Below are 26,387 nucleotides of genomic sequence, written 5' to 3'. Positions count from 1 at the left end.
GCTGCAATCTTTTAATGCCAGTGTTTCCTAGAACATGGGTGCTTTGGGGGTGTTTTCTGGACACTAGGGGTTTCTGGAGGGACAAGCTTCACATAGAAGGCTGATGTTTCTGTGTGTGTGTGTGTGTGTGTGCGATGTCTTTGACGACTTCAGCACACTTTAGTGACCACTTACTTTGTGACATGCACAGTGCTGAGTCTCGTATCTCTCTTCTGAAAAAGCTTTAGTCAGCAAGGCCTGTCAGTGTCAGTCCCCTACGGATTCAGTCTTGTCCGCGCACGTGGGCACGTGCACGCGTTCATACACACACACAAACACACACCACACTTGCTTGCCACTTTTCAGAAGTTTTATTATAAAGAGATCTGAGAGAAGCACTGGGCCACCAGGACAGACATGTGTCAGGGCCCAGAAAACAGCTGCAAACAACTTCAAGAACCCCAACCCAAACCGAACCCCCAAACACGCACACATTAGGATCAAATGCAACTTAGTTCTCATGTTTTCTTCATAAATAGGTGACCAAAAAACAAAAACAAAACAACCAAACAACCAGAATCATCACTGGCAATCTTTAAATAGATGGACACACGGTTTAAGAAATAATAAAGAGCAATGCCTCCGAGGGCGGCTAGAAATCGTCCGCTTTTCTCTCGCTATGCTGATAAACGGAGTGTCAGCTTGACCGCTGCTTGTGCATAAGTCTCCCTTAAGATAAAACTTTAAAGAAGAAAAGAAAAAGAAAACCATTGTGCTAAGGGTCATAGAAAACGCTGTTTTTTCACCTTAAAGGAAACTACTTGTCTTCCCCCCACAAAATAACCTCACAGATGCCTTCAGCACAGGTCTAAAACACTCAGTAGCTACTTACACGAAGCCCACGGTCTGAATGTTTCCTCACAGTGAATAACAGGAAACCAAATTTGCGCACCTGTGGCCGGCCAGGTCCTCGGCCCAACATCTGGGGTGGGTGGGTTTCTGTTGATAAAGGACCTTGCCGGGGGTCAGGGAGCTCAGTGAGCCCGGGCTGGGGCCAGACATCCAGACATAGGGTACAGGGCAGGTTGCGGGGTCCACAGCGACCCTGGTGCAAGCGGGTCAGTCAGCGGGCAGAAGGTTCCTGCAGGTTCTTTGGGCTGGCAGTAGGCGGCTGGCAGCCTCCGCAGAGGCTGATGGGACGGCGAGGAAGAGACTGAGCCCAGGGTGGGGGTGGGGGGCACTGGCACGTCACAGCTGGTCACCCCGCTTGCTGCCACAGCCTAAGTCCTGTGGACAGCCCTTCAGGTGCTGAGCGGTGCCCTCCGGCGAGCCTCGGGGACGGAGGGCGGCAGGATTAGGTGAGGTAGAGCGATTTATCCCTGGGGAGCAGGCTGCGGGACAGAGAAGGGGCTTGTCACAGGCACCCTGGTTGAGGGTGGCTCACCCTGAACCTTGATCTTCCCCTGGGTGTGTCAGAAGTGGGGGTACACAGCCAGGGTCCGCTCAGTGCTCAGGAGGGCTGTCAGGGTGAGAAGCCACATGCAGGAAGGTGGTGGTCGGGGGCCAGGGGAAGCTTTATTATTATTTACTTTTTGTAGGTGGTAGGACTTGAACTCGGTGCCTGGGCTCTGTACCTGAACTCTTTTGATCAAGGCTAGCGCTCTTGAGCCCCAGTTCCACTTCCGGTTTTGGAGTGGTGACTTGAGCTAAGAGTCTCACGGGGACTTTTCTGCCCCAGGCTGACTTCGAACTGCACTCCTAAGATCTCAAGCCTCCCGGGAAGCTAGCGTTACAGGCGTGACCCGTTGGCGCCTGGCCAGGAGTAGCTTTTGCTTGGCACAAAGAAGGCTACCGCACACCAAACACAAGCGCCTCATCTGCACGGCGTGGGTCTATGCTGAGCCAGGGTCAGTGCCACCAGCCCGGATGGAGCGGCAGGGAGGAGCTCTGAGGTCCTGGGCTCCGAGTAGGAAGAGAGGGTCGGCCCCCGGGAGCGGGGGTGCCTCCCCCAGCACCCCTTCTGCCCACCCAGCTGCCCCTTCTTCCAGGGGGATCGTCCTGCCTGGGTGGGGGGAGATGGGGCAGCTCCGAGGCAATGGCTGCCTGACTGAGCTCGTCCCTGGCCTTCACGGCATCCTCTGTGGCTGGGGTCTCTGCTCCGGGTCCCCGCGGTCAGGAAGCACCAAGTTTCCAGCCCAGGCTGCAACCGCTCCCATCTGTCCTGTCTCCCCTACACGCACGCAGTGCTGCATGCACGCACACACACTCACACGCACGCACCTCCCCTCCCCTATGGGCATCCTAGTTCCCATGGTCTGTTCTGCTTCGAAGACACTTAGCTCTACAGGCAGGGTTTGGGTGGGGGGACAGATGTAAGGGGCGCGGCTGGCCTCACTTTCCTAGGCCCGGGGACCAAGTCAGCCGAGATCCCCGGGGACCTTGCTTTGCTCTGTCCGTAGACTCTGCGCATGGATAAGCAGGGCTGCCGATGGTCACCCTCATTCTCCTGAGCGATCCCCCCATCTCCGCTCTTACCACCGCCCCCCGCCCCACCCTGGGCGGCAGGATACAGCAGGGCCCACAGGGGCAGCCATGGAGGACTGACCTGCAGGTGCTGAGGCCTCGCTCCGCGCCCGGGTAGCTGCTGTCCCAGTCTCCGCTGCTGCTCGTGGGGTTGGATGGGCCAGGAGAGCGGGAGCCAGAGCCACCGGGGAACTCAGCTATGTGTGGGAACTCCTGCGGGGACAGAGGGGCGTCAGAGGGGGACCGAGGTGCATTCTGCAGACCCTTCCCGGGGACCACAGAATGTCCACCCTGCCTCCCTTCCCCCAGTGGAGCACCCCACAGAAAGCTCCGCAGGACTCGGTGGTTGAGCCAATTGCCTAGCACGGGCCAGGCCCTGGGTTCCATCCTAGCACTACAAAGTAAAGGGGAAACGAAAATAAAAAGGGGAAAAGAGCTGGGTGCTAGTGGTTCACATCTGTCATCTGGGGATCACGGTTCAAAGCCAGCCTGGGCAGGAAAGTCTGTGAGACTCTTAACTCCAATTAAGCACCAGAAAACTGCAAGTGGCGCTGTGGCTCAAAGTGGTCGAATGCTAGCCTTGGGTGGAAGAGCTTAGGGACAGCACGCAGGCCCTGAGTTCAAGCCCCAGGACGGACAAAAACATTAAAAAAAATAAAAATAAAAAGGGAAAAAAGAGAACATCTGGGCAGATGCAGGGAGCAGGCGGCTCTGCGTTCAGGGCCTCTCTTTTTCTGGGTCTCGGCGGCCCAGTGTGTCCTGTGGAATTATCGAGTGGCACGAGAACATGGAATGGTCCCGTGGAACTGAGTGGGAGCGAGGCCTTGAAGGCTTTGGGGAAGGCAGAAATCACCACCCCGTGTGCCGAGGAGGCCTGGGAACAGCGGATCTACCCGGCAACTCGTCAGCCGTCTCCGGCTGCAGCGTCTCGCGTGTGAGGTGCATTGACCCATTACACAGATGGGGAAAGCAAGGCTGGAGACAGGCACGGGCCGTGGCTCAGGTCACATGGCGGGGTGGGGGTTGGGGAGTGTCACAGAAGGCTGTCCCCATCTTTCTTGCTTACCTGGGTCCCAGGAGGCGAGGGGCTCATGGCCAGCTGTACCTGGAGCGCCATGGGGGCGGGCAGGACAGGAGGCTGGGGGGCCGGGGACATGCTCACAGGGGGGCTGAGGAGGGCGCTCTGGGCGTGTGGGGGCAGTGGCAGCTGCTGGTGCAGTGGGGGGCTGAGTGGGAAGGAGGGGGGCGGAGAAGCACTGAGGCCGGGCAGCAGCGCCTTGGAGCCCAGCGTCCGGGCGAGGCTGGCGGGAGAGGCCCCGCTGCGGAAGGCCTGCAGGTCGGAGGGCGTCAGGAAGGAGGCCAGGCCGGGCATGGCGTACATGGGCTGCTTTGGGGGGAGCATCTTGGCTGGTGGATTCGCCTGGGTGCTCTTGGCCTCGCCGTCTGGGGGGCTCTGGAAGGAGAGGGAAGGCAGTCACTCCGGAGGCGAGGGACAAGTCTGAAGCTGGGCCGCGAGGCCCGGTGGCCCGAGCTGACCTGCCTCTCCCGCCCCCGGAGGGACAGCATGGACTGACCACTGCTTAGGACGCCCGCTCTGACCACCTCCCCAGGGGGGCCTGCCCGCCCATGGCACCCCTCATGCTTTGGCTTGGCAGTAAGGCCAGCACCAGCAGCCATGCCATCCTCCATCCGGGCTCCTCCTGGTCTCTCACGCACTGTTTCCTCAACTCTGAGAAGCCTCTTTGCTTAACCCTCACGGTTCCCCACACCTAGTGACCTCTCCTGTGTGACTGACCCCCGGCCCTGCTGGCGTGGATTCGCACACAGAGCAGCAGGTTAGGAGTCAAGTCTGGCAGAGCAAGGTTTGAACCTAGAACCTCTGCTCAACTGGACAGTTCCAAACATGCTGCTGACCACCTCTGAGTACTGGCTTCTTGTTGGAAGTGCCCGGCATGGGCCCCACACCCTACGGGTTTCCTTTCCGAAGCCTACGGCAGCCATTCGCATGGAGCCCAGCTCTTGCTCCATCCCTCAAGTGGTCCAGTAGTCTCAGGGCGTTGCCTAGGGATCCCGGTTACCTTGGAGACGAGGCTAGCCCTGTAGGCTGCCAAAGCTTTCAGGTACTCCTTCTTGGCCGCTTCAGTCTTCCTCTTGTAGGCCTGAAAGATGCAAGCAAGACATGGGCAATGGCCTGGATGCCGGGGCCAGGCATGGAGGAGGGCGTTGGGATCCGAACATGGGGAACCTGGAGGCCAAATTAGATCCCCGAACTTCAGCCATGTTTCTGTGTCTTCTTGGACAACATGCTTTACCTCTCTGGGCTTCCAGGTCACACTTTACTTCAAGAAAGGGCTCCGGAAGGCCCTCTTCTGAGGCAGCACAGGGTGGTTTTCTTAATAAAGATTCTATTTTATTTATTCTTTTTTCTGCCAGTCCTGGGGCTTGAACTCAGGGCCTGAGCACTGTCCCTGGCTTTTTTTTTTTTCTCTCAAGGACAGCATTCTACCTCTTGAGCCACAGAATCATGTCTGGCTTTTTCTGTTTATGTGGAGCTGAGGAATCAAACCCCGGGCTTCTTGTATGCGAGGCAAGCACTCTACCAGTAGGCAACATTGCCAGCCCCAGCCTCCTATTTTAATTCTGGCATGAAACTTACTTGTTCAGACACATCAGTCTGGATTCACGTTTGCTAAGAACAGTATTAGAAATGTTAGACCCAGGGCTGGGGATATGGCCTAGTGGCAAGAGCGCTTGCCTCGTATACTTGAAGCCCAGCCCCACATATACAGAAAATGGCCAGAAGTGGTGCTGTGACTCAAGTGGCAGAGTGCTAGCCTTGAGCAAAAAGAAGCCAGGGACAGTGCTCAGGCCCTGAGTCCAAGGCCCAGGACTGGCAAAAAAAAAAAAAAAAAAGAAATGTTAGACCCAAGTTCTCACTACTGAAATGTTGGCCTCAGTCTGTTTGTGCTTTCTTGTAGCACAGTCCTCCTACAACAAGCCTTGGGTCTCAGTCTTTGGGATTACTTTTGCGAGAGACATGGTTTTGTTTCTTCTATCAAAGTGGGTTGCTTAAAAGTCCCTGCTTTGTGAGTACAAAAGCACAGCAGCAGGGCCCATGGTCTACACTGGACCTTGATGAAAGGGAACTAAGTAACTCATGGGCGGAGATGGGAGGGAGTGACTAAGAGAGGAGGGAACAGCTGACACTAGGCAAAGGGAAAGAAATGTACCTGTCACCCAATATATGTAAAGGCCCCGCTGTATATCACCTCTAAAACAACAGTACTAAAAAAAAGGCTTGACTTTGGTCTGATGGCTTGGTGCTTGTTGATTATTCTTCTAAGACAATTATCAGCAAGAATAGAAAAAAGCACCTTTACATATATTGGGTGGCAAGTACATACTTATACACACACATAATAGACATAAATACATACACACAATATATACACATATGTGTGTATGTGTGTACAAGTATGTATATATCTTTTATTAATATTAACTTGAATGCTCAGGAATCAGTTGAAAACTCACTAGAAATAATAACATAGCTTAGCTCGGTGGATAGTGACAAAATAAATTCTTATCTTTTTAATATATCAACAACAACCTGTTAGAGAAATGAGGGGGAAATGCTCTATTTATAACACTCTTATTTACAATGATCTATTTATTATGTTCTATTATAATGCATTATGCCAAGTTCTTGGATGGAATGAATATACAAAAATATTCTTGGATTAAAAGAAAACACACACACACACACACACACACACACACACACATCTCCCTCTCAAAATAAAAAGGAGTGTGACCTAAATAACAGAGCATCTTTCTAGTAGGCCAGGAGTTTGTAGTTCAAATCCCGGTACTACTACCAAAAAATAAATGGGCCAACATGCTCATTCTCATTTCATGGGTGGGGAAGCGAGATCCAGATGTTAACCGGCTACGCCTGCCACAGCTGGGAAGTGGCAGCACTGAACTCACACCGTCCAGATAGGCAGACTGGGCCCAGGAGCCCCAAAGCCTAGGAGATGGCTCACCTGCTTCTGCTCCTCTCCCAGGCTGTCCCACATAGAGGCCACGATTTTGGACACATCTCCGAAGGTGGCACTGGGGTTCTGCCCCTTGATGGCTGCCTGAGTGTCTCTGAAGAAGAGCGCGTAGGCTGACACGGGCTTTTGAGGCTCATTGGGGTCCTTCTTCTTTTTCTTCTTCGGGTTCTTGGCCTTTTTTCCTGGGTCGGCTGACGGTCTCTTCTCTCCTGAAATCTGACCAGGTAAGAGGAGTCAGAACAAAGTCAGAAGACCGTAGAAGGTCAGGGGCATCCTGCCAAAGATAATACTCTAGCCACACTGAGCCACACTATTCAGATTCACCACTTGCTGGGTGGATAGACAGAAAGACACCCAGACGGAAAAAACAGACATAGACACACACAGTGACACGGGCAGACACGCAGACAGACACACACACACACACACACACACACACACACACACACACACACACACACACATTCACATACACCCTGGGTGTATACAGCCTTATTTCTTTCTCTTTTGCTTTTATCCTGGTTTTTGAGCTTAGAGACTTGAGCTTGTGAGACAGGTGCTGCAAGTAGTTAAGGGCACCAGATGGCAACTGCAGCCACCTGCTCTGATTTCTGGCTATGTGACACTGGACAGCTGACTTCGTCTCTTGGGGTTCCTCAGCCTGCCCATCTGCCAACTGGACACAATGAACAAACAGTGCCTGCCCTACAGGTCAGCCCGTCATGAGGGTCACGTGGATAATGCTTGCTGTGTGCTTAGAACCGTATCTGAAAAGCCAGGAGCCAGCAGCTCACACCTGACATCCTAGCTATTCCAGAGGCTGAGATCTGAGGATTGGGGTTCAAAGCCAACCCAGGCAGAATAGTCCATGATACTCTTATCTCCAACGAACCACCAGAAAACCTGAAGTGGTGCGGTAGCACAAAGTGGTAGAGCACTAGCCTTGCACAAACGAAGTTCAGAGACAGCACCCAGGCCCCGAGTTCAAGCCCCATGACCGCCAACGACAACAGCAACAAAAACAATAGTGTTTTACAAGTGTTTGCTAAATAAGAAGTATGATTTCATCCTGGCCTGGCCAATGACACAGGCTGAGGTGTCCTGAGGGTAATGCTGAACCAAGTGGCAGGGGCAATGCACATCACCCTGTCAGGAGTTCAGGGTCTCCTGGCCCGGGCACCATGTGTGCAGGGGAGAGGGTAAGGCCTTCCACAGACTCAGGAGCCAAAGCCCAAGGCCCACAGCATACTACCTGTTGTACCGGCTCTCCCTCGTCTTCCTCAGCTTCCAGCAAAGTACACGGCCTCCCTTCTAGACTCTTCCAGAGGAAGTGAGGGGGCCATGTCTAGGCAGGGCCCCTCCTCCACGGCCTCTCCATCCCACACACCTTGAAATGCACTTCCGACTCCTCTTCCTGGGTGGAGCTGGAGGGAGAGGGGGTGGCCGACTTGCTTCCTGGCGGGGACGGGGAGCTGTGTGCGATGCCGCCTCGGATGCCCATCTGGGAGATGAGCTGAGACTGGCTGAGGGCGCTCATGTGGCTGGCCAGCATGGCCGGGCGGGCCAGCAGGGGCCCTGGCCGGCCCGAGTCGTAGGCAGCCACCTCGGAGTGGACCATCTCCTGGATCTGGGAGGAGACAGAGCACCGGGTTAGAAGGCTCCTCCCACCGCCCTGCCCTCAAGCAGCACACCCAGGACTCAGAGGAGAGGCCTCAAGGAGAAGAGCAGCAGGTGGCACCCCACTGCGCCATGACACCCACAAACAGGGTCCCCGAGGTAAATCTCCAGGTGAAGTGTCATTCTCTTTTAACCTGTGCCCAACAGAGTATCTGAGGGGGGCACTGTCTTCCTGCTGGCATGCCCCCTGGGCATTTGCCCCCAGTGCCTAATGAACACAGTGAATAATGCCCCCACCATTTCAGTTCTGCCCAAGCTCAGCCCAGCTGGGAGCAGCCTGCCTTACAATCTCAAATGCGTCCCTTCTGCTCCTCGTTTGCAGTTCTTCACTATCTCGTTTTGTCTTCGTCAGTCCCTGGGTTTGATCATTGGCCTATCTGAAGATGCTACACAAGCACATGAGGCTTGTTTGAAAAGGGAGCCCCTAAAGTTCTCCTAAGGCTGCGCCTCTCTGAGTTCTGCCAAAATGGGCAAACAGCCTCATGACCCTGGCAGCTGCTCAAACACCAGTCTCGGTGTCTGCCATGCCCAGGCACCCTTTGGCCGGCCCTGCCCACAGGCTCTCCCTCCAGATCAATACCTACACCTCACCACCCTCTCCCTCCCACCGCACCCTCTAAGATATGTGTACCGGGCCATGCTGCCCCCCTTTTACAATCCAGTCTAAACAACAACCGCAATAATAATTGCTTTTTAAAAAAACCTCCAAGTTTCTTTAAAATAAGAAAAAAGGCACTATGGTATTTTAACATATGGACAATATTCTTAATTTTGCTGATAAGCTCCTCAATAGGTTCTCTCCAGCAGAATGTGTTCTACTTTCTCCCGATAAGCAACATTTTCTATTGCTGTTTATTTGATTATTGCCTCCCACCTCCCAACCCCCCAGAATCTCCCATTAAACACATCACGATCCTATCTTCTCCATCCTAATTTTGAGCTCCTAGCTCCCCCCTTGGAATCTCTAAGAAAATCTTGAGCTAATCATCTTGGCTTGCTTGGTTATCTGCAGTGTTGTTCTGTTATTCCCGTTGAGCTTTAAAATCCAATAATCACTTAATTTCCCTGAAAGCAATCTTGCCTGATTCTGAATTTTCCCTTCACATGGCTGCACTATGAAATAGAAGTTTGTTGAGAAGGTCTTCCTATTCCCTATTTATTTGGGGGGGGGGGAGAATCCACAGAAGTCACTTTCTTAGATTTTATAGAATGGGCCAATGACCTCTCTATACATTAGGAATGTAAATTTCTAATTCCTCGATTAGGGTCTGCATACAGCAAATGCTTGATGCATCTCTTGACTAAATGAATCCAGAGAAGTGGACTCAGGCGTCATCTAGAACAGATGTCAAATTTTCCACGGAGCAGCTTCTTTTCACTGTGATCACAATATATCCCCAACATGCTCTTGTGGAACTTCCCAGGAAGTGATGGGACAGGATGCTAAACTCTGGGGGTACAAATCCCTCCTCCCCCCCTCTTCTCACCATCAGGACAAAGACAGACACCCCCCCCCACCCCAAAGACAAAGTGTGCCTGACTGTGATTAGATGTGAACCAGTAAGGTGTGGCCATTGCACTCCACAGCCCAGACTTCCTAGGGCGTCTCTGGATGTGCCTGCCCTGGGCGCTACAGGTGCCGGACCCCATCCCCTGTGCCCCCATATGCTGGAACATGCTGGCGCACTTTCTTCCTTCAGGGAAGTGTCATTGGCCAAATGGGAGCTGCCACTTTCAGGATCTGTGACACCCAGCCAGCCTTCAGGGTGGTGAATGTCACTGTGTGGCTGGGCAGATGTGGGGGTGCAGCCAGCCAGCCCCTTCTTCTGTAGTACAGCTTGGCCCCACGGCTCCCCCTTGCATCCAGCTGAGGCATGGCCCAGCGGAAGCCACCTCCTCGCACAGCCATGCGCCTGCGACCCTGCTTCCGGCACCCCCATTGTTGAAGGCTCTGCTTCTAGGCATCTCACCTGACACCCCTCTGCCTGGACGCCTGGACCCCAACTGAGGAGGGACCCGAGTTGGTGGGCCCCTTGGCTTCCCTCCCCTCAGCGGGGCAGTTCTGAGTTGGACTCCAGTGGGGATGGCCTTGTTGCCCACGAGCCTGTCTACCACTGGTTGCCTTTCTGGTTTCAAACGCTTCATGGCTCAAAGGGTTTCTAGACTACACCACCCGCCCCCCAGGAACTGCTTGCACCCAAGCCTCTCCCTCAGGTCTGCTTTTGAGTGTTCCCAGACCATGGCCTAGCCTCTGCAGTACAAAATGTCTCCTCTGTTGGGACATGACGGTACATACCTGTAATCCTAGCACTCAGGAGGCCGAAGAAGGAGAATGGAGAGCTGGAGCTAGCTCTTCTGACTTTTTTGTTGTTGTTGTTGTTGTTGCCAGTCCTGGGGCTTGGACTCAGGGCCTGAGCACTGTCCCTGGCTTCTTTTTTTTTTTGGCCAGTCCTGGGCCTTAGCACTGTCCCTGGCTTCTTTTTGCTCAAGGCTAGCACTCTGCCACTTGAGCCACAGCGCCGCTTCTGGCCGTTTTCTGTATATGTGGTGCTAGGGAATCGAACCCAGGGCCTCATGTATACGAGGCAAGCTCTCTTGCCACTAGGCCATATCCCCAGCCCCCCCTGGCTTCTTTTTGCTCAAGGCTAGCACTCTACCTCTTTGAGCCACAGCGCCAATTTGGCTCTTTCTGTTTATGTGACGCTGAGGAATGGAACCCAGGGCTTTGTGCATGCTAGGCAAGCACTCTACTGCTAAGCCACATTCCCTGACCCTGTCTTAACAACAACAGCAAATCTCTCTGCTTAGCATCTTTCAGCATTCCCCTGGGCCTACTCAGCACTGATCTGGTAAAATGTCCCCAAAGACCCACACACTCTCCCTTTAACCCTTTCCTACAGCTTCCTGGGGACAGGTGGGCATCTCCCTAGATGTGGCTCCCCTCTGTCCTCGGCTTCCCAAGCTTCCCTGAACACCCCCCCCCCCCCAAACACACACTTCCCCAGAAGCCCTCCCCCAGCTCTTCCTTCTCCCAGAGCCCTGCCCCCAGAGTGCTTGGCGTCACTGATGGGAGCCAGGCCTCACCTGGCTCGCAGCCTGGCAAGGGCAGACACCTGGCAGTTGGTGCCAAACGATATCTGGGACGCTCACAGAATGGACGTCCACTTCCGGCATGGACACACGGGGCCGGGGCCAGGAGCCACATCTGCCTCCGAGAGGGGAAGGACTAGGAAGTGGGGGTGGCAAGGAGGTCACGGCCCCGTGAAGGAACTATTATATTCACAGGCTTAACAGAGTCCAAGGGCCGTGGGGACGCAGAGAAGCTCTGCACGGATTCTCAGCTGCACGTCTCTAGAGAGCTCCTGGATGCTGAGCATGTGTGCAGCAGAGAAATTGCAGTGAGAAAGTACACACATACCCCCCCGCCCCCCCGCCCCCCCCGCGCCTTCTGCTAAGCCTGGAACCAACGCGAAGCCTGGCACGCTTCCCGGAGGAGGTGTCAGTAAACACGGGCACAGACAGGGGAGCTGGAAGGCTCTCCCTGGGTGCGGCAGTGGGCCTCTCCACGTGTCCAAGTCCAGCCTCCCTTCCAGGAAGCCCCCAGATTCCCTCATCGTGCCCACTAGGAAACACGAGTGCCCTGGGCGGGGCTAGGGGGAAGGAGCAAATGAATAAACAACTTGCCACCAACTCAGACTTTGATCGAAAGCTCTTCCACACAAGATCGACCCTCCCTTCCTCCCTCCCTCCCTCCCTCTTGAACTTGTCTAAGGTGTGTACTTGAACCCGTAGAGACTCACAGGCCCATGATGCCCTTTTCTCTATGTGTCTGGGACATCTCAAAAGGAGCATGCTCACTCCAGAGGCCCCCACGGGAGGGGCCGAGGCTTCTGCAGGATCACACTTCAACTTGGGTTCTTTCTCTGCCCAATCCTGCATCCTTCCATCCTCACCAGCGATGCTCCTTGCATCCACTACCCTGTCACACCCCATCTCCATCAGTCTAATGCCAGGAAGTAGCTGGTGTATAGGGAACGCATGCATGGGCCCCGGGGCTGGGCACAGGGGCATCTTGGTCAGGAGGAATTCCTGGGCCTTCCTCACTACCATCAATGAAGTGGGAAGTCCCAGACAAAGCCCCCGTACCCTTCCCCAGAGGCCTCCTGCTTTTGGAAATCTCTTTACACATGAAGAACCAAATATTTGAAAACCATCCTCTTTTGGGGAAAAAAGATTCCAGGCCCAACGAAGAAGGAAAGAAAGCCAATAGAAAGCTTCCCCTGGTGCCTGGCCCTCACCCGGAAGCCTCATTGGTAAGAATTTCTAATAAACTTCCATGCTTGGTAGGAGATCTTTTGCACACTGACAAATTTCTTCTGAAATTTAGATGTCTTGTTCAGAGTAATAGCTCCAGTGCACAGGTGCCCAGCTGCTACTGTAAAATCAGTAAGCATTTAATTGAAACAAACGACTATAATAATAGTACATTATCCCTGCAGGCCAGGCGCCATCGCAGTTTTAATTATTGAGTGAAGAGTCACACTAATTTATCCTTTAAAGCAACAGCCCCGTTCCCGCTACACTGATCATCTCGTTATGAATATGAAGGCCCAGCAGGGAAGGGCTGAAAGGGAAAGCAATATGTTTTGTCTGTGAAGAGAGGTTTGCAAACACAGAAAGCTGCTGCTGGGCAAGACGTGTGTGTGTGTGTGCGCGCGCGTGCGTGCGTGTGTGTGTGTGTGTACTGTACAAGCTGGGCTGGGAACCTGGTCCTTAGGGTTGCCTTCATTCCCCTACACTGAGCCTGCACTGGCTCCGTACTGATTGCAAGAGTGCAAGCAATGCCCTTACTAAGCCATGGCTCCGGTGACAAGCTCCCCTTCACACACCCCTAGTGTCACCTGGCACCTCTCTCCATCCTCCTCCCCTCTCCTGTATGTGTGTGGGGGCTACCTCTCCGCACAGTACCTGGCACTGTCTAGGCTCCTCAGCAACAGAAACTAAGGCCTATGAGCTGTCACTCCCGGTGGCAGCCCACAGCCACAAGTCGTGGGACACAAGAAGGCAGACGCACAGGCTTTGCTATTCAGGAAGGGCCACTACATGGAGAGCCCCACAGACGTGTGAGATGACCACACCAACAATGCATGCACCGCATGCAATCCTCGGACACCCTCCCCCCACCCCTGCTAAGCAGACTCACCCTCACCCCTAGGCCTCCCTTCTGGAATGGCCAGGCCAGCCCTCTAGGAGTTCTGATTCCAGCTGCGCCTGCCAAGGGTGCTAGAGCATAGGGACTCACAGGCCACTCCTGTGGCCAGTGACCTACCTCCCCTACTGTCCCGAGGGGCTGTTTTTGCCCTTGATTCTGAACACCTACCACCAGAGGACCTTAACAGCCAGCCGCCTCTGGCCAGCTGCCTTCCTGGTCTTTCTCGACAGTTCCTCAGTGAGGACCCCATGGGCATTTCCAGGGGGAGCCTGTACATCCTGGAGGCCCACTGTGGCTTTCCCACGCTCTGCTCATACAGGGCCACACCCTCAGCACTTTGTCCCAGCTCTACTTTTTCCCCTGTCATCTTTAGGAGTTAGTAAGCTTTTCTGGGGAGGATGGTTGTACTTGGGTGAATGCAGCATCCGCATCTTTCCTCTGCTAAGTGTCAGGTGCAGTTCAAAGCGTTGTGGATCTGCCCCACGAAGCTAACTCCCAACCATTGCACAGGCTGCAAGATGGAAGACCAAAGGCAGCCCTGCGGGGCTGGGAATGTGGCTTAGCAGCAGAGAGTTTGCTTAGCATGCATGAAGCCCTGGGTTTGATTCCTTAGTACCACATAAACAGAAAAAGCTCGAAGTGGTGCTGTGGCTCAAAGAGGTAGAGTGCTAGCCTTGAGCAAAAAGAAGACAGGGACAGTGCTCAGGCCCTGAGTTCAAACCCAAGGACTGGCAAAAACCAACCAACCAAACAAGGGCAGACCAGGGCGCAGCCTGGCCAGAGTGGAGAAGCCGGGGAGGGAGGAGCTCAAGGGCAGGCAATGGGTTGGGAGGAGCTAGAGGACCAAGCAGGGCCAGGCCGGAAGACACTGGACTTTGTGTTGAGAGTAACCAGGAACTAGAAGTGTGTTGTCAAAAGGCCAGCGTGGCCACGTTGGTAGGTGGCCCTTCCAGGTGAGGAGTGACAGCCTGTGGCACTCAGCCAGGTGACAGGTGTAGGAGAGGTGCCAGGGGAGAGAAGCAGAACTTAGGTTGCTCAATGATGACACCTCCCACCAATGGTGCTCACAGCCTGGCCACACAGGGAAGAGACTGGACAAGAGGGGAGGGCGGGGGAGTGGCCAGCCATAAGCAGCCTGAGCTCAGGAACAGAACCCAAGTGGAGGTCAGAGAGAGGAGGAGAGGGAGAGAGGGAGAGGAAGAGACAGACAGAGCAGCAAAGGAGCCTGAGAAAGGGTAGCTTGGTGTGTCAGACTTAGGAGGGAGTGGCCAGCTAGACTTTTAAAACAGCCAAAGTCAAACCTGTGCCAAGTGGAGACCACCAGCATCTCTAACCAGAGCGGCTATGGAGTCATGAGGAGGTGGGCGGGGGGGTGTCAGAGTGAATACATATAACCAGGGCTGATGAACCCGCCTGGGGCGATGGGCAGTTGTCAGCCAAAGGCTGGCCTTCCACTCAGAGGCTAAGGTGGAAAGACAGGCAGGCACAGGGCCTTGCTAACACTCCTGGGGAGTTAGGCCTGGTTTGCCACGTCCTGCTAGGGACAAGCTCTCAGCCTCTGACAGTTCTGAGACAGCCGCTGCCACCTCCACTTCCCAGTGGACTCCCCCATCCGAAGCTCACAGGGAGCAGCGCCAGGATGTGAACCCAAGGCTGTCTGACCCCAGAGTCTCTGTGCTTCCCACTGCTGGGGGCGGTGAAACCCTGGCCCCCCGTGTGCCCCCCCCCCCCACAGCTGGCCTGGACCCACCGCTCCTCTCACCCCAGTGTCTGGGGCTGGCGCAGAATTATCTGTCTTGTTTTGACTGATCGCTGCCTATCTCTGAAGGGAGGGGACTGCCGGGGTCACAGCAGAGCAGAGCTGGGGAAAAGTCAGCACCCAAGGGGCAGAGGATGGCGGGTAACACAGCAGGGATAAAGCTGGGGGAGCAGAAGGGGCTGCTCACTGGGGATGAGGCTTATGCTCACAGACAGTGGGGAGGCAGGATGAGAAGACAATGGTCCAGAGGTCACTGTGTTCTGCGTAGGAAGCAGAGACAGGATCAGGAGACCCCTAGAGCAGACTTGATGGTGGGCAGGGGTGAGTCGATGTGTGTGTGGTGAGCATCCAGGCTAAGAGTCCTCCATGCTCCTGAATTTTACCTTCAGACGCTCTTTGGGAGGGCGCCTGAAGCCCCCCCACAACCTGGGGCTGGCAGGATGCGGGCTTCTGGGTAGCTGTGGCAAGGAGACTTCACTTCGCCATTTGGGCTGCGGGCACATAGCTCTTGTCTGTTAGCAGACCTCACTGGCCTATCAGGAGTGGAGGTCTGCCTTGCTCAGGGGGGAGACTGAGCAGCTGGTACGGAGTGGGGCGCAGTGAGAGGGGTCGAGAGAGTAAGTGGGTGCCTGCGTGGACCTGAGAAAACAGCTTGGAACGGGGAAAGAAGGCACCTCCCCTTCCAGCCACCACTTCCTCACGGGTGGATACCCTCGTCCTGTACCTGGCTTCCCATCCCATCCCCCTAGGCTGACCCCACTCAGGCTGCTTCTGGGATGCCTCCACCCTCAGCATCTCCCGGTGGAGCTCTGCCGCTGGGACTCAGTTTCCCCCCATATCCCCTCTCACTCTGCAGGTCTCTACTCTCCTGCCTAGGTCAGGGTCCTGGTGACCCCTTTCACGGCACCATGGAACTAGTCCGAGTTGTAATCATAGGTGAGTCTATGCCCGTGTGCTCTGTCCTAAGTGGGACCTGCCCCGACCTCCCCCCTAAGCACCAGAGGGGCTCCGTGGCCAGCTAGCTCCCCACCAGCCCTGAATGTGCCCGCCTGCCCACCTTTGCCTATGTCACTCCTTCCACCAGGGATGCGACCAGCCCCTGGCCCACATCAGCTGGCCCCTGGGTGCCCCCAACCAGGCACGTCATGTAACTGGGCTCCTTCAGCCAAGGGTATGAGACAGACAGACAGACAGACAGACACAGAAAAAGACAGAGCTCCCACTGGCTGCTCAGGGGTGAGGAGAGAAGAATTCAGAAGCAGGAACTGCCCAGTGGGCTTAGAAGGGCTGGAGACCCCTGTGGCAGGTGGTGAGACTCACCCCCCCCACACACACACGAGAGGGAAATCAAGGAAAGGCCAGGGTGACACACACCCTCCGCCTTTGTGCTGTAACACCCTACACTCTGAATTAGCACATGTGCTAATTAAAACCATCTTTCCAAAGAATTTATTATAGAATATTGTGAGCTAATTATATATTCTCTGGAGTGATCCCAACCACTTTGCTAATGCAGTGTTGAAATCTCTTTGGCCACCCTTGTTTAAATTATTCATCAGGCCCCGCAACAGTTGTGAACTGTAATTTAAACAGTCAGTTCATGCATATTCAATTAATACAACAAACACTGGTATGTTTTACCGCCTTGGGCTCAGTGTTTTCTATCCTCTGTTTACATGTTTATGTGTTTTTATGAACTCTTGGAGGAGGAATGTGCTGCCTGTTGAAATCCTAGGCTAAGCTGAGGCTGGGATTCCAGAAAGGGCCCGGCAGCTGGGAATATGGCCTAGTGGCAAGAGAGCTTGCCTCATATACATGAAGCCCTGGGTTCAATTCCCCAGTACCACATATATGGAAAACGGCCAGAAGTGGCGCTGTGGGCTCAAGTGGCAGAGTGCTAGCCTTGAGCAAAAGGAAACCAGGGACAGTGCTCAGGCCCTGAGTCCAAGGCTCAGGACTGGCCAAAAAAAAAAAAAAAAAAGGGCCCGGGGCCAGGGATAGGGCTCAGCAACCTCATCCTACCAATGAGGGATGGCATAAGGCCCACGGAGGATCAGAAAGCCTGAGGCACAGGCAGAGCTTGGCATTCTGGGCAGACTCAACTGGCCACAAATGGACTGCGGGAGGCAACAGGCTGCCCACAGTGCAGGTTGGCCTCACCTTTCAAACTCTAGGCCAGGGGTCCCCTTTCCCACTATTTGCTTTAGGACACCCCTCGAACCCTACCAATCCAACAGAAGCTCTGAAGCTTCCACCTGTCTCCTCGCGTATCCTCATGTCCTTCCTGGGGGACCAGCACTGAGTCTCACTCGACAGATGACAGCCCCAAGGTGGGGAGAGCTGTGAAGTTTTGGTAGAGTTGGGCTCAGGCTGGGCCCTGCTCGCCTCCCCTCCTCTCCTCTCCCCTTCCCTCTCCTCCCCATCCCCCTCCTCTCTATTGCATCCAATTGTTAAATGAGGGAGGGGTTCTGTCTTGGGGTCTGGTGGGGCTGTCACTCAATCTCGTACTTTACAAAATATGGAGAAATGTGGAAGTGAGGACAAACATAAAGCATCTTCTTTTTCATTGTGGGGACACTGGGGTTTGAACTCAAGGCCTTGTGCTTGCTAGGTAGGAACTCTATCCATGGAACCACATTCCCAGCCCTTTCTACTTTTCACTTATTGTTCAGATGGGCATTGTTTTTGCCTGTGGCTGGCCTTGGACTGGAATCCTACTTTTGTCTTCCATGTAAACCGGGCTTAAAGGCATGGACAACCGTCACCAGGATTTTTTTGGGGGGTGGGGGCGGAGGGGCAAGGAGATTCAAGTGTCACTAATTTTAGCTAGTTTTCCCATGCTGGCCTAGAACTCTGATCCTCCCATCTCTCTGCCTCCCCCATAGCTGGGAATGACAGCGAGGAAGTTCTGAACCTGGAGATACTTTCATTTCTATGGTCATCACCACCATACATCTTAACTTGGCCACATGCTTCAAATCACTGCCCACCACCCATTTGGATTTATTAAAAATAGTCACCCAGTGTCTAGTTTCTGTCCCAGGCATCAATTGAGGGGGACAGAGATGCAACTGCGAACGAGACAGGCCAGGTATCTGCTCTCAGGGGTAGCTGCGTTCTGTCAAGGGAGTAAATAACTGTATCCCAGTTTATCAGTGGCAAGGGCCCTGCTGCAGGGAAAGGGCTGCTGGGGGAGGCAGTGCAGGGGCTTGGGGATGCCATAAGCATGAGGCTTTTTCCCTTGAGAGATACAGAAGCCACTGGAAGCTTTTGAGCCAGGGCCTCTTAACCTCATTGTTTCTTCAGGAGAGCTCCCCTGAAGAAACAATGAGGTTAAGATGACTCAAGTGTGGGAGGGGAGAGAGGAGGGGAGGGGCACGGAGGAGTAGGGAGGGAGAGGAGTCAGGGCCTTGGCTTGGAAAGAGTTTAGATACCCACTGAGATAGTCAAGGCTGGAGATAAAAGGTGGACATTATCAGCTAGCAGATGGTGTTTTAAACCACAGGCAAGTACTGGCCCACAGGGTATCCTGCCACAGATAAGAGAGAAGAAGGAGGAGGCCTGAGTCCAGGGACCCCTTGTGCTCAGAGTGAAAACAAGGAGCAGAGAGAAGTGGGTGTCCTGGGGGTAAGGAAGGAGTATATTTGAGCAAGGATTTAAAAAAAAACTTTACTGCCAGGCGCCAGTGGCTCACGCCTGCAATCCTAGCTACTCAGGAGGCTGAGATCTAACAATCATGGTTCAAAGCCAGCCAGTCTGGGCAGAAAAAGTCCTTGTGACTATTGTCTCCAATAAACAATTCAGGAAAAAGCTGCAAGTGGCACTGTGGCTCAAGTGGTAGAGCGCTAGCCTTGAGCACAAAGAGGGACAGCGCCCAGGCCCTGAGTTCAAGCCCCATGACCAACAACAACAAAAAAAAAATTTAAAAAATGAGAGATGGTCCAAATGTCCACAAACAGAAGGTTAAATGGCAAGACATTCACCCAATAGAATGCTATGGAACCCTAAAAAGAAGGGCATGACTTCTAATTATGGACATGGAAATATATCTATAATGGGAGAGCTCAGATAGAATAGACTAGAATGTACCAAGAAGAGGCAACACATTGTGCCCCTTCATGAGCTTAATACGTGAAGATATGACTGGTAAGATAAATGGCAAATGGCTAGGTTAATAATGGTTATTTGTGAATGTTGTAGTTTTTGATGGATTTTAGTTCTTATTTGCATTTGCTGGTGTTTAATTTTTCTTTTTTAAAAAATAATAAAGACATTCCATTTTTAATAAAAATCCACAAAGCTATGTATTGAGAAGAAAAAAAAAGAGAAGATGGAAGAACATTTCAAAATTTATGAGACACAGTTTAAAGCCATCTTTGGAAAAAATATATACTGCCATAAACTTTTTGTTATTAAACAATAAACAATAAAAGTAAATGAACAAAAGGAACAAAAATGAAAAATTTAAAACAGCGACAGAAAGGGAGAGGAGGAAACTAATAAACATAAAAGAGAAAATGAATAAATTAAGAGGAAGGAAAGTCATAGCATTGAAACATAACTCTGACAGTTCTCTGAATAAAAATGAATAAAACGGGGGGGGGGGGGGAAGAAAACCCAATCACACTGACAGACCAGTAGAAACAAGCATAAAAACAGAGAAAGAAACGACAAAAAGCGCATCACTTCAAGCCTGCGAAGGGGTGTGGCCACATATAAAAAGCCTAAAAAAATAAGATTGTTCTATATCTATTCAGAGTAATAACAGCAGAAGTCTTAGGGAGAGGACCTAGTCATTGTATGAGGATGGAGCTGTGTACAAAAATACAGAGACCCACTTTAGCATACACAACAAGTTAGAGAAAAATCCTGAGGAAAATAGCAACATAAATCTAGCTTCATATTAGAATTATACGTGTGTTCCTGTACATGTATATTCCTGTACATGAGTGTTTCTGTGTGTACACACCCATGTACATGTAGCCAAGCAGACCGTTATCTGTGCTGGTTTCTATTAGTCAGCTCATCACCTCTATGAAAGGAAGACCAATGCTCCCAGCAGTTCTAGGCACTTGAACAAGCTCCACTGAAACTACAAGTGAAGTGGGAAATTAAGAATAAAAAAAGTGCTAAAGAAGATCGACTTCATATCCAGGGTGAATCACATTGCCCGTAAGCCAGAGAAGACGACAAAGGCTACTTGCCACTAATGTCACTTCTATTAAGTGAATGAAGGTTCAACCAGATGCAATAAACCCAAAATAAATGGCTTTCGGGCTCTGCAAAGTCTCTTCTTTGTCCATTTGAGAGCATAGCAAGAAGCTGGAAAACCTCCATTTCCAGCAGGGAAAAGTGAGTCTGAGACAGGGGACATGAAAGTTCAGGGACTGGCTGCCCCAGTGAAGCTCCTGGGGGCTGGAGGTTTGCACCTGCGAGGCCTTCCATGCCGAATCCCATGTACCAGTGGAGGTTAAGAAGGGGAACGGAAAGATTCTAATCATATTAGCAATGCAGACATGAAAAACAGTATCAACTAAAATTTAAAAGAAATATGCTGCATGTTAGCTTTATGTGTAAAATAATTAAGAACTTGCAAGTAGCACTTAATATATATCTAGAGAGAGACAGTTGCTTTATATAACAACTGTGTTGCTAGCTTCTGCTAGAAAGAATATAATTTCATTTTTGTGCCAGCATATTTATAACAATTAAAGTACAGACACGAGCAGAGTATGGAGCTGTGTTGTCAATGTATGGGCCCCTAACCATATTGGTACTATTGAGAAGTAATTGGTTATAAATTTTAAGCTGAAGTTTAAAGACTTACTATGAAAAGAAAAAGGATTTAAAATATCTTACTAATAACTTTTATGTTGACTATGTGTTTAGCAATTTTTGGATATGTTGAATTCACTAAAATGTTTTAAAATGTTAAAAAAAAAAGAGAAATATGCTGGATCTATCTATCCATCCATCCATCCATCTATCTATATTCACACACATACATATGCAAATATATTTAACTGAATTTACTTTAAGCAGAAATTCACATGATGTTTCTGAACAGTACAGTTCAACAACCATATAAATTCTCCAGCTCCCTTTTTCTTTTTCTTTTGGTACCAGTACTGGAACTTGAACTCATACTCTTGCTTAGCTTTTTTTGTTCAAGGCTGGTGTTCTATACCACTTGAGCCACAACTCCATTTTTTCTGGCTTCTTACTGGTTAACTGGAGATAATCTCTTGGATTTGTCTGCCCAGGATGCTTTTGTACCATGATCCTCAGATTTCAGCCTCCTGAGTGGCTAGGACTATAGGTGTGAGTCAATGGTATGTGAAATATGTATTGCTAGATATTAAAACATACGATGAGCCAGGAGTGGTGGCTCATACCTGTAATCCCAGCCACTCAGGAAGCTGAGATCAGTAGGATCCAAGGTCCAGTTCACTTCAGGCAAAAAGTTAGTGAGACCCCATCTTAACAAATAATCTGCACATGACGGCACATACTGTGACCGTTGCTAAGGGGAGGCATAGGTAGGAGACTCACAGTTAAGGCAGGCAGGCCCCAGGCAAAAAGACACAGAGGTATGGCTCAAGTGGTAGAGCAGCTGCCTATCAAGTACAAGGCCCTGAGTTCAAACCTAGTACCACAAAAAATGAATAACCAACCAATGAATAACCAATTTGCTACGAAGCCAAAGTAATTAAAAAAGTATAGTTAAGGACATGAAAGAAAAAGTGAGCACACCTAAGAAGAACAAAAGAAAACTTTTCTATCCTTTATTCTCCCTCCCTTCTCGTCTTCCTTAGGTTCTAGGCCTGCACTGTGGCCTAGCATTTCCCCTTGTGTCTCATCTATGTGCTGCCTACTTCTTGGCAGACTTAACACAACCAAGGTCCTCCTTGGGGATTGTGTGATGACCTGCTTGGGGCTGGGGGTGGGTGGACATTAAGGACACTCAAGCCAGACCCAAGGGTCCCTACACCAGCTTCTAAGCCAGGCAAGCCCTGCTATCAGAGGATGCTCTGCTGGGAGAGCACAGAGAAGTCTGGCTCTTGGGTCTGGAGGAGTTGCCAAGGCCAAGCTTCAAGAATATCATGAACAACAGCTCCAGAAGAGCCCGATGGAGCCCGCTCCAGCTGTGAGCAGGCTTCTCGGCCCCTGCAGAGCTGGGGGAACAGACCCAGAGGCCATGTGTCTCCGATGCATGAGGTTTGGGAGGGACCCAAGCATCTGCACCTGTGGCCTGGAGGCTGAGGCACCAGCGTCTGTGCGGTTTATACGCCATGGGAGCCACACAGAGCCCACTGGCAGCGCTGCCTTCCTCCTCAGAGCCGCCCTAGCCAAGGGAGCCTCTTGCCAGGAGGATACACACAAACTCACCACTCCTGGCTCCTGACCCATGCCTGACCCACACCCCTCATGGGGTGCTGATGCCAGCAGAGCTGGGCCTATGGAACCCATGCTCCAGTGCTCCCCCTGTGGGACCAAGCTGACCCCATTTAGCTCAGATCTGCAGAATGTCAGTGCTAACAAACAACCCCAGGAAGAAACGAGCACGGAGAGGTTAAACGGTGTGGCTGCAGTTACCCAGCTGTTTACATGGACTGCCAATGCATTGTCAGATCCCAGAGCCCTTCCTCCTGAGCCTGCAGGACAATGGTGATCCATGGATTTGTCTCCATCGTCTTGAGCAACAGCCTATCCCCCCCATCTAGGGATGCTTCAGAGACCCTCCCTCCTCAAGGCAAGGCAGGTTTGACTCTTCAGCATGTGCAAGAACCTGGGACTGGAGGAAAAGTGACTCTCCCCACCCCTCCCCCCATCTGTCAGTGGCAGCACAGACAGGAAGTAGACCCAGGCCCTTGCCCTCCAGTCTTGCTCTCCACCTGTGGGAGTGGGTAGGGACGACTCGCCAGGCCCGCAGCAACAGGTTTCCACTCAACAAAGCCTTTCCACCAGCAGCATTCAAGACTCTCCATCAACCCATGGGCAGACAACACTGGTACCAGCCTCTTACTCAGGGCTCAGTGAGAGACAGCGACTTGCCAAAGCTCATCCTCCACCAGGCAGAAGAGTGACAGGACCGGAGGCTGCTGGTGGCAGGCACTGGATGGCCTGGGCGCCTACGGCCACCGTCACAGCTGAGCTTCACCCTACTGGTGTGCTGAAAAGCCTTCACCAGAAATGCTCCCCTCCCCCATGCCTCTCACTTCCTCCGGGAGAGCGTTACTATTTAGATGAGTTTTATTTGTCTTGCTGTCTCTTAAGAAAGACTCGGCCAAGTCCTAAATAGACGAAGCCACACGATGAGAGAAGAGAGTGCACGAGACCGGCTTTTTACGACCCAGCCGGAGCAGTTGGAAAGCAGCTCCCATCAATCTCAAGTTTTATGTGCTCCAGACATGCCGCGGAGCCGGTGATGGCTTCTCAGCTCTGCTGACGGAACATTAAAAGCTCATTTTCCCAAACATGGCACCGAATATGCACTCAGAGGCAAGAGCCATTAGGCGGGACTCATAGTGAAGCTGCAGCTGACAAATGTCGCTGCAATTTCCCCTGAATTCTCCGCCGGGCCACGGGAGCAGGTGTCAGGGCTCGCCCTCAGCCACCCAGCATGGCCTCCTGCCCGGAATGGCAGTCAAACACCTGTCCCCTGCCCTCCGCCAGGCTGGGGGTCATGGCTCCGATTAGCAGCCTGGCAGGGGGTGGAGAGGCCGGGCTCCAGAGGGGCTGCTAAGTGACTATAAAACATCGCAATTGTTTTCTGAAGCCAAGCAGCAGAGGTGGGGGGGGGGGTGCGTGTGTGTGTGCGTGTGTGTGTGCGTGCGTGCGTGCGTGCGTGTGTGTGTGTGTGTGTGTGATGAAGTTGCCTTTCCTGTGGCTTCTATCGCTGTCTCCGGGCTCTCACAGCCCAGCGCTCACGTTACCACCTCCAAGAAGCACTCTGCAGTGTAAGAGGTACTTGCCCATCATTCATTCATGCGTGCGTTCATTCACACCTTGTCTCTAAGCCCCACAGAACTTCTCCTTTTCCAAGCTCTCTGAACATCTCGACTTGTCACTGCCCACACGCTGTGGGCCTCCATCCTGCCTTGCTTACTCTCCCCCTCATTCATGGGGAGGCCATTTAGCTTCGTGTGGACAGCAGTGAAGGTGGTCTACCCGGGTTCAAATCCATTCTGTTTTCTTTTTTTAAATCTGTGCCAGTCCTGGAGCTTCAACTCAAGGCCTTATGCTCTCGCTTGGCCTTTTCTGCTCTAGGCTGAGGCTCTACCACTTGAGCCACAGTTCCACTTCCAGCTTTTTGCTGGTTAACTGGAGATAAAGGGTCTCCTGGTTGACTCCAAACTACAATCCTCAGATCTCAGCCTCCTGAGCAGCTAGGATTACAGGCATGAGCCACCAAGCGCCTATGGGACTCTACATTTCCATAATTGTGTAGTCAGGTCATTACCTTCCTGAATCTCTCTTTCATCATCTGTAACATGGCAACAACATCAGCTTCTCCTCCCAGGCTCCAGGATGAATGGAGATGACAAATACACAGAAATAAAGCAGCAATCAGGCACATTGTAAGTGCTCAATAAATGTGAGACCATTATGACTGTAGAAAATCTATCCATTCATCAAGTAAAAGTTCTTTAGAGGTTGCAGGCTCAGACAAAAAGGCTGTGTCTGACCACGTGTGAAACAAGCGGTGCTCAGGGCCCGGCTATGGTGGTCTGTAATTCATGATACTACATCTGGGTGGGTAGCTCTTGCCTAGCATGGTGAGGCTGAAATGAGTTGGCCACAGGGAGCGCCCAATGATGCGAAGAGGAAATAGGGCTGCTAGTCCTTGGCCCACTCCTAGACTGTGAGCACCCCAGGGCATCTCTAAATCACTCACAGCCTGGGTACCACTCTGCAGACAGCGGAAACCCACTCCATCCATGTCTACAAGATGCTGAGAGCACTGGACTTGGAGCCAGAAGCCTGGGCTCAGGTGCTGGCTCAGCCCTTTTCCTAGCAGTGAGATCTTCAACAAGGAATTCCCTTCTCCCTTCCATGTGGGCCTAAGCAGGCACTGAGGGTTATTGCCTAACCAGCCCCTTGCTACTGCCAGGGAGAGGGAGCCCTCCTAGGCCAGGCCTTCTGGCTGGCAGTTCAGTCTACAGCCACATATTCTGTGCATTTATAAGGCTCCCACACCTTGATGCCAACTTCTGACATGTTGTTATCACGAGTTTATCTGGGGTTGCTTTTGAACTTTGTTATTTTTTTTTTTGGCCAGTCCTGGGCCTTGGACTCAGGGCCTAAGCACTGTCCCTGGCTTCTTCCCGCTCAAGGCTAGCACTCTGCCACTTGAGCCACAGCGCGGCTTCTGGCGGTTTTCTGTATATGTGGTGCTGGGGAATCGAACCTAGGGCCTCGGGTATACCAAGGCAGGCACTCTTGCCACTAGGCTATATCCCCAGCCCCTGAACTTTGGAATTTTTTTTGCATTCCCTTTAATTGGATGGAAGAGGAGGCCGGAAGGCCGGAGCCTTGCGTGTCTCCCTGTCGTCTCAGCTCAGAGGATGCGCGAGCCTCACAGAAGGTACCACTTTTGAATTGGGCCCGAAGCAAGGAACTGGGAGTTCACCAGAAAGACAAGAGAAGAGTCTTCCAAGCAGTGGGAATGGCATGCTGGGATTCTCAAACAGGCCGTTTTCCTTCCCCAAGGGACAATCTGGCATCATCTGGAAACATCTTTGGTTTTAATTTTGATTAGAGGACAGGAGCACTGCTAGACTCCTGCTGACACTCAGGACAGCCCTCCACCACAGACAATCGCCACACCCATGATGACTGTGGAGCTGAGCTTGAGAAATCCTACACTAAATAACAAAGGCGGGGGACATGCACACAATGCAGTTCGGGCTGCTCCTGGACCATCTCAAGCCCCAGTTTTTGCATCTGAAAAGTGGGAACAATCCGTGTAGAGCAGATGCCCATCTCCCTACCCTCTGAACACACCCCAAACTTTAGGGCAGATCATTCACAAAAGAGATGGTGCCCCTAGGTTCCAAAGAAAAGGCAAACACAGAAAAAGAACACGTCTTATCTCCGTCCTATTGGACCTTTCTCCTAGGGAAATCTATGAGACAGAGACAGACAGAGAGAGAGAAAGAGAGAGAGAGAGAGAGAG

At 52.2% G+C, this 26,387-nt stretch overlaps 1 protein-coding gene across 1 annotated transcript in view; it reads right to left on the bottom strand.

Moving 5' to 3' along the window:
• Positions 1 to 350: 350 nt before the first annotated feature.
• Positions 351 to 26,387, bottom strand: part of Tox2 (TOX high mobility group box family member 2) — a 94,772-nt gene continuing 68,735 nt past the window's right edge. The window contains exons 4-9 of the mRNA XM_048349460.1: positions 7,948 to 8,187; positions 6,549 to 6,776; positions 4,581 to 4,661; positions 3,569 to 3,955; positions 2,585 to 2,715; positions 351 to 1,370 (exon numbers count right to left, since the gene is read on the bottom strand). Of these exons, the coding sequence (XP_048205417.1) occupies positions 1,334 to 1,370; positions 2,585 to 2,715; positions 3,569 to 3,955; positions 4,581 to 4,661; positions 6,549 to 6,776; positions 7,948 to 8,187 (1,104 nt within the window). The 3' untranslated portion in view covers positions 351 to 1,333. The remainder of the gene's footprint in view (positions 1,371 to 2,584; positions 2,716 to 3,568; positions 3,956 to 4,580; positions 4,662 to 6,548; positions 6,777 to 7,947; positions 8,188 to 26,387) is intronic.

The sequence above is a fragment of the Perognathus longimembris genome, chromosome 6, assembly GCF_023159225.1.
Source record: "Perognathus longimembris pacificus isolate PPM17 chromosome 6, ASM2315922v1, whole genome shotgun sequence".
Taxonomy (NCBI): Eukaryota; Metazoa; Chordata; class Mammalia; order Rodentia; family Heteromyidae; genus Perognathus; species Perognathus longimembris.
Note: the sequence above shows the minus strand (reverse complement) of the source record. Positions and strands in the feature narration are given on the sequence as shown.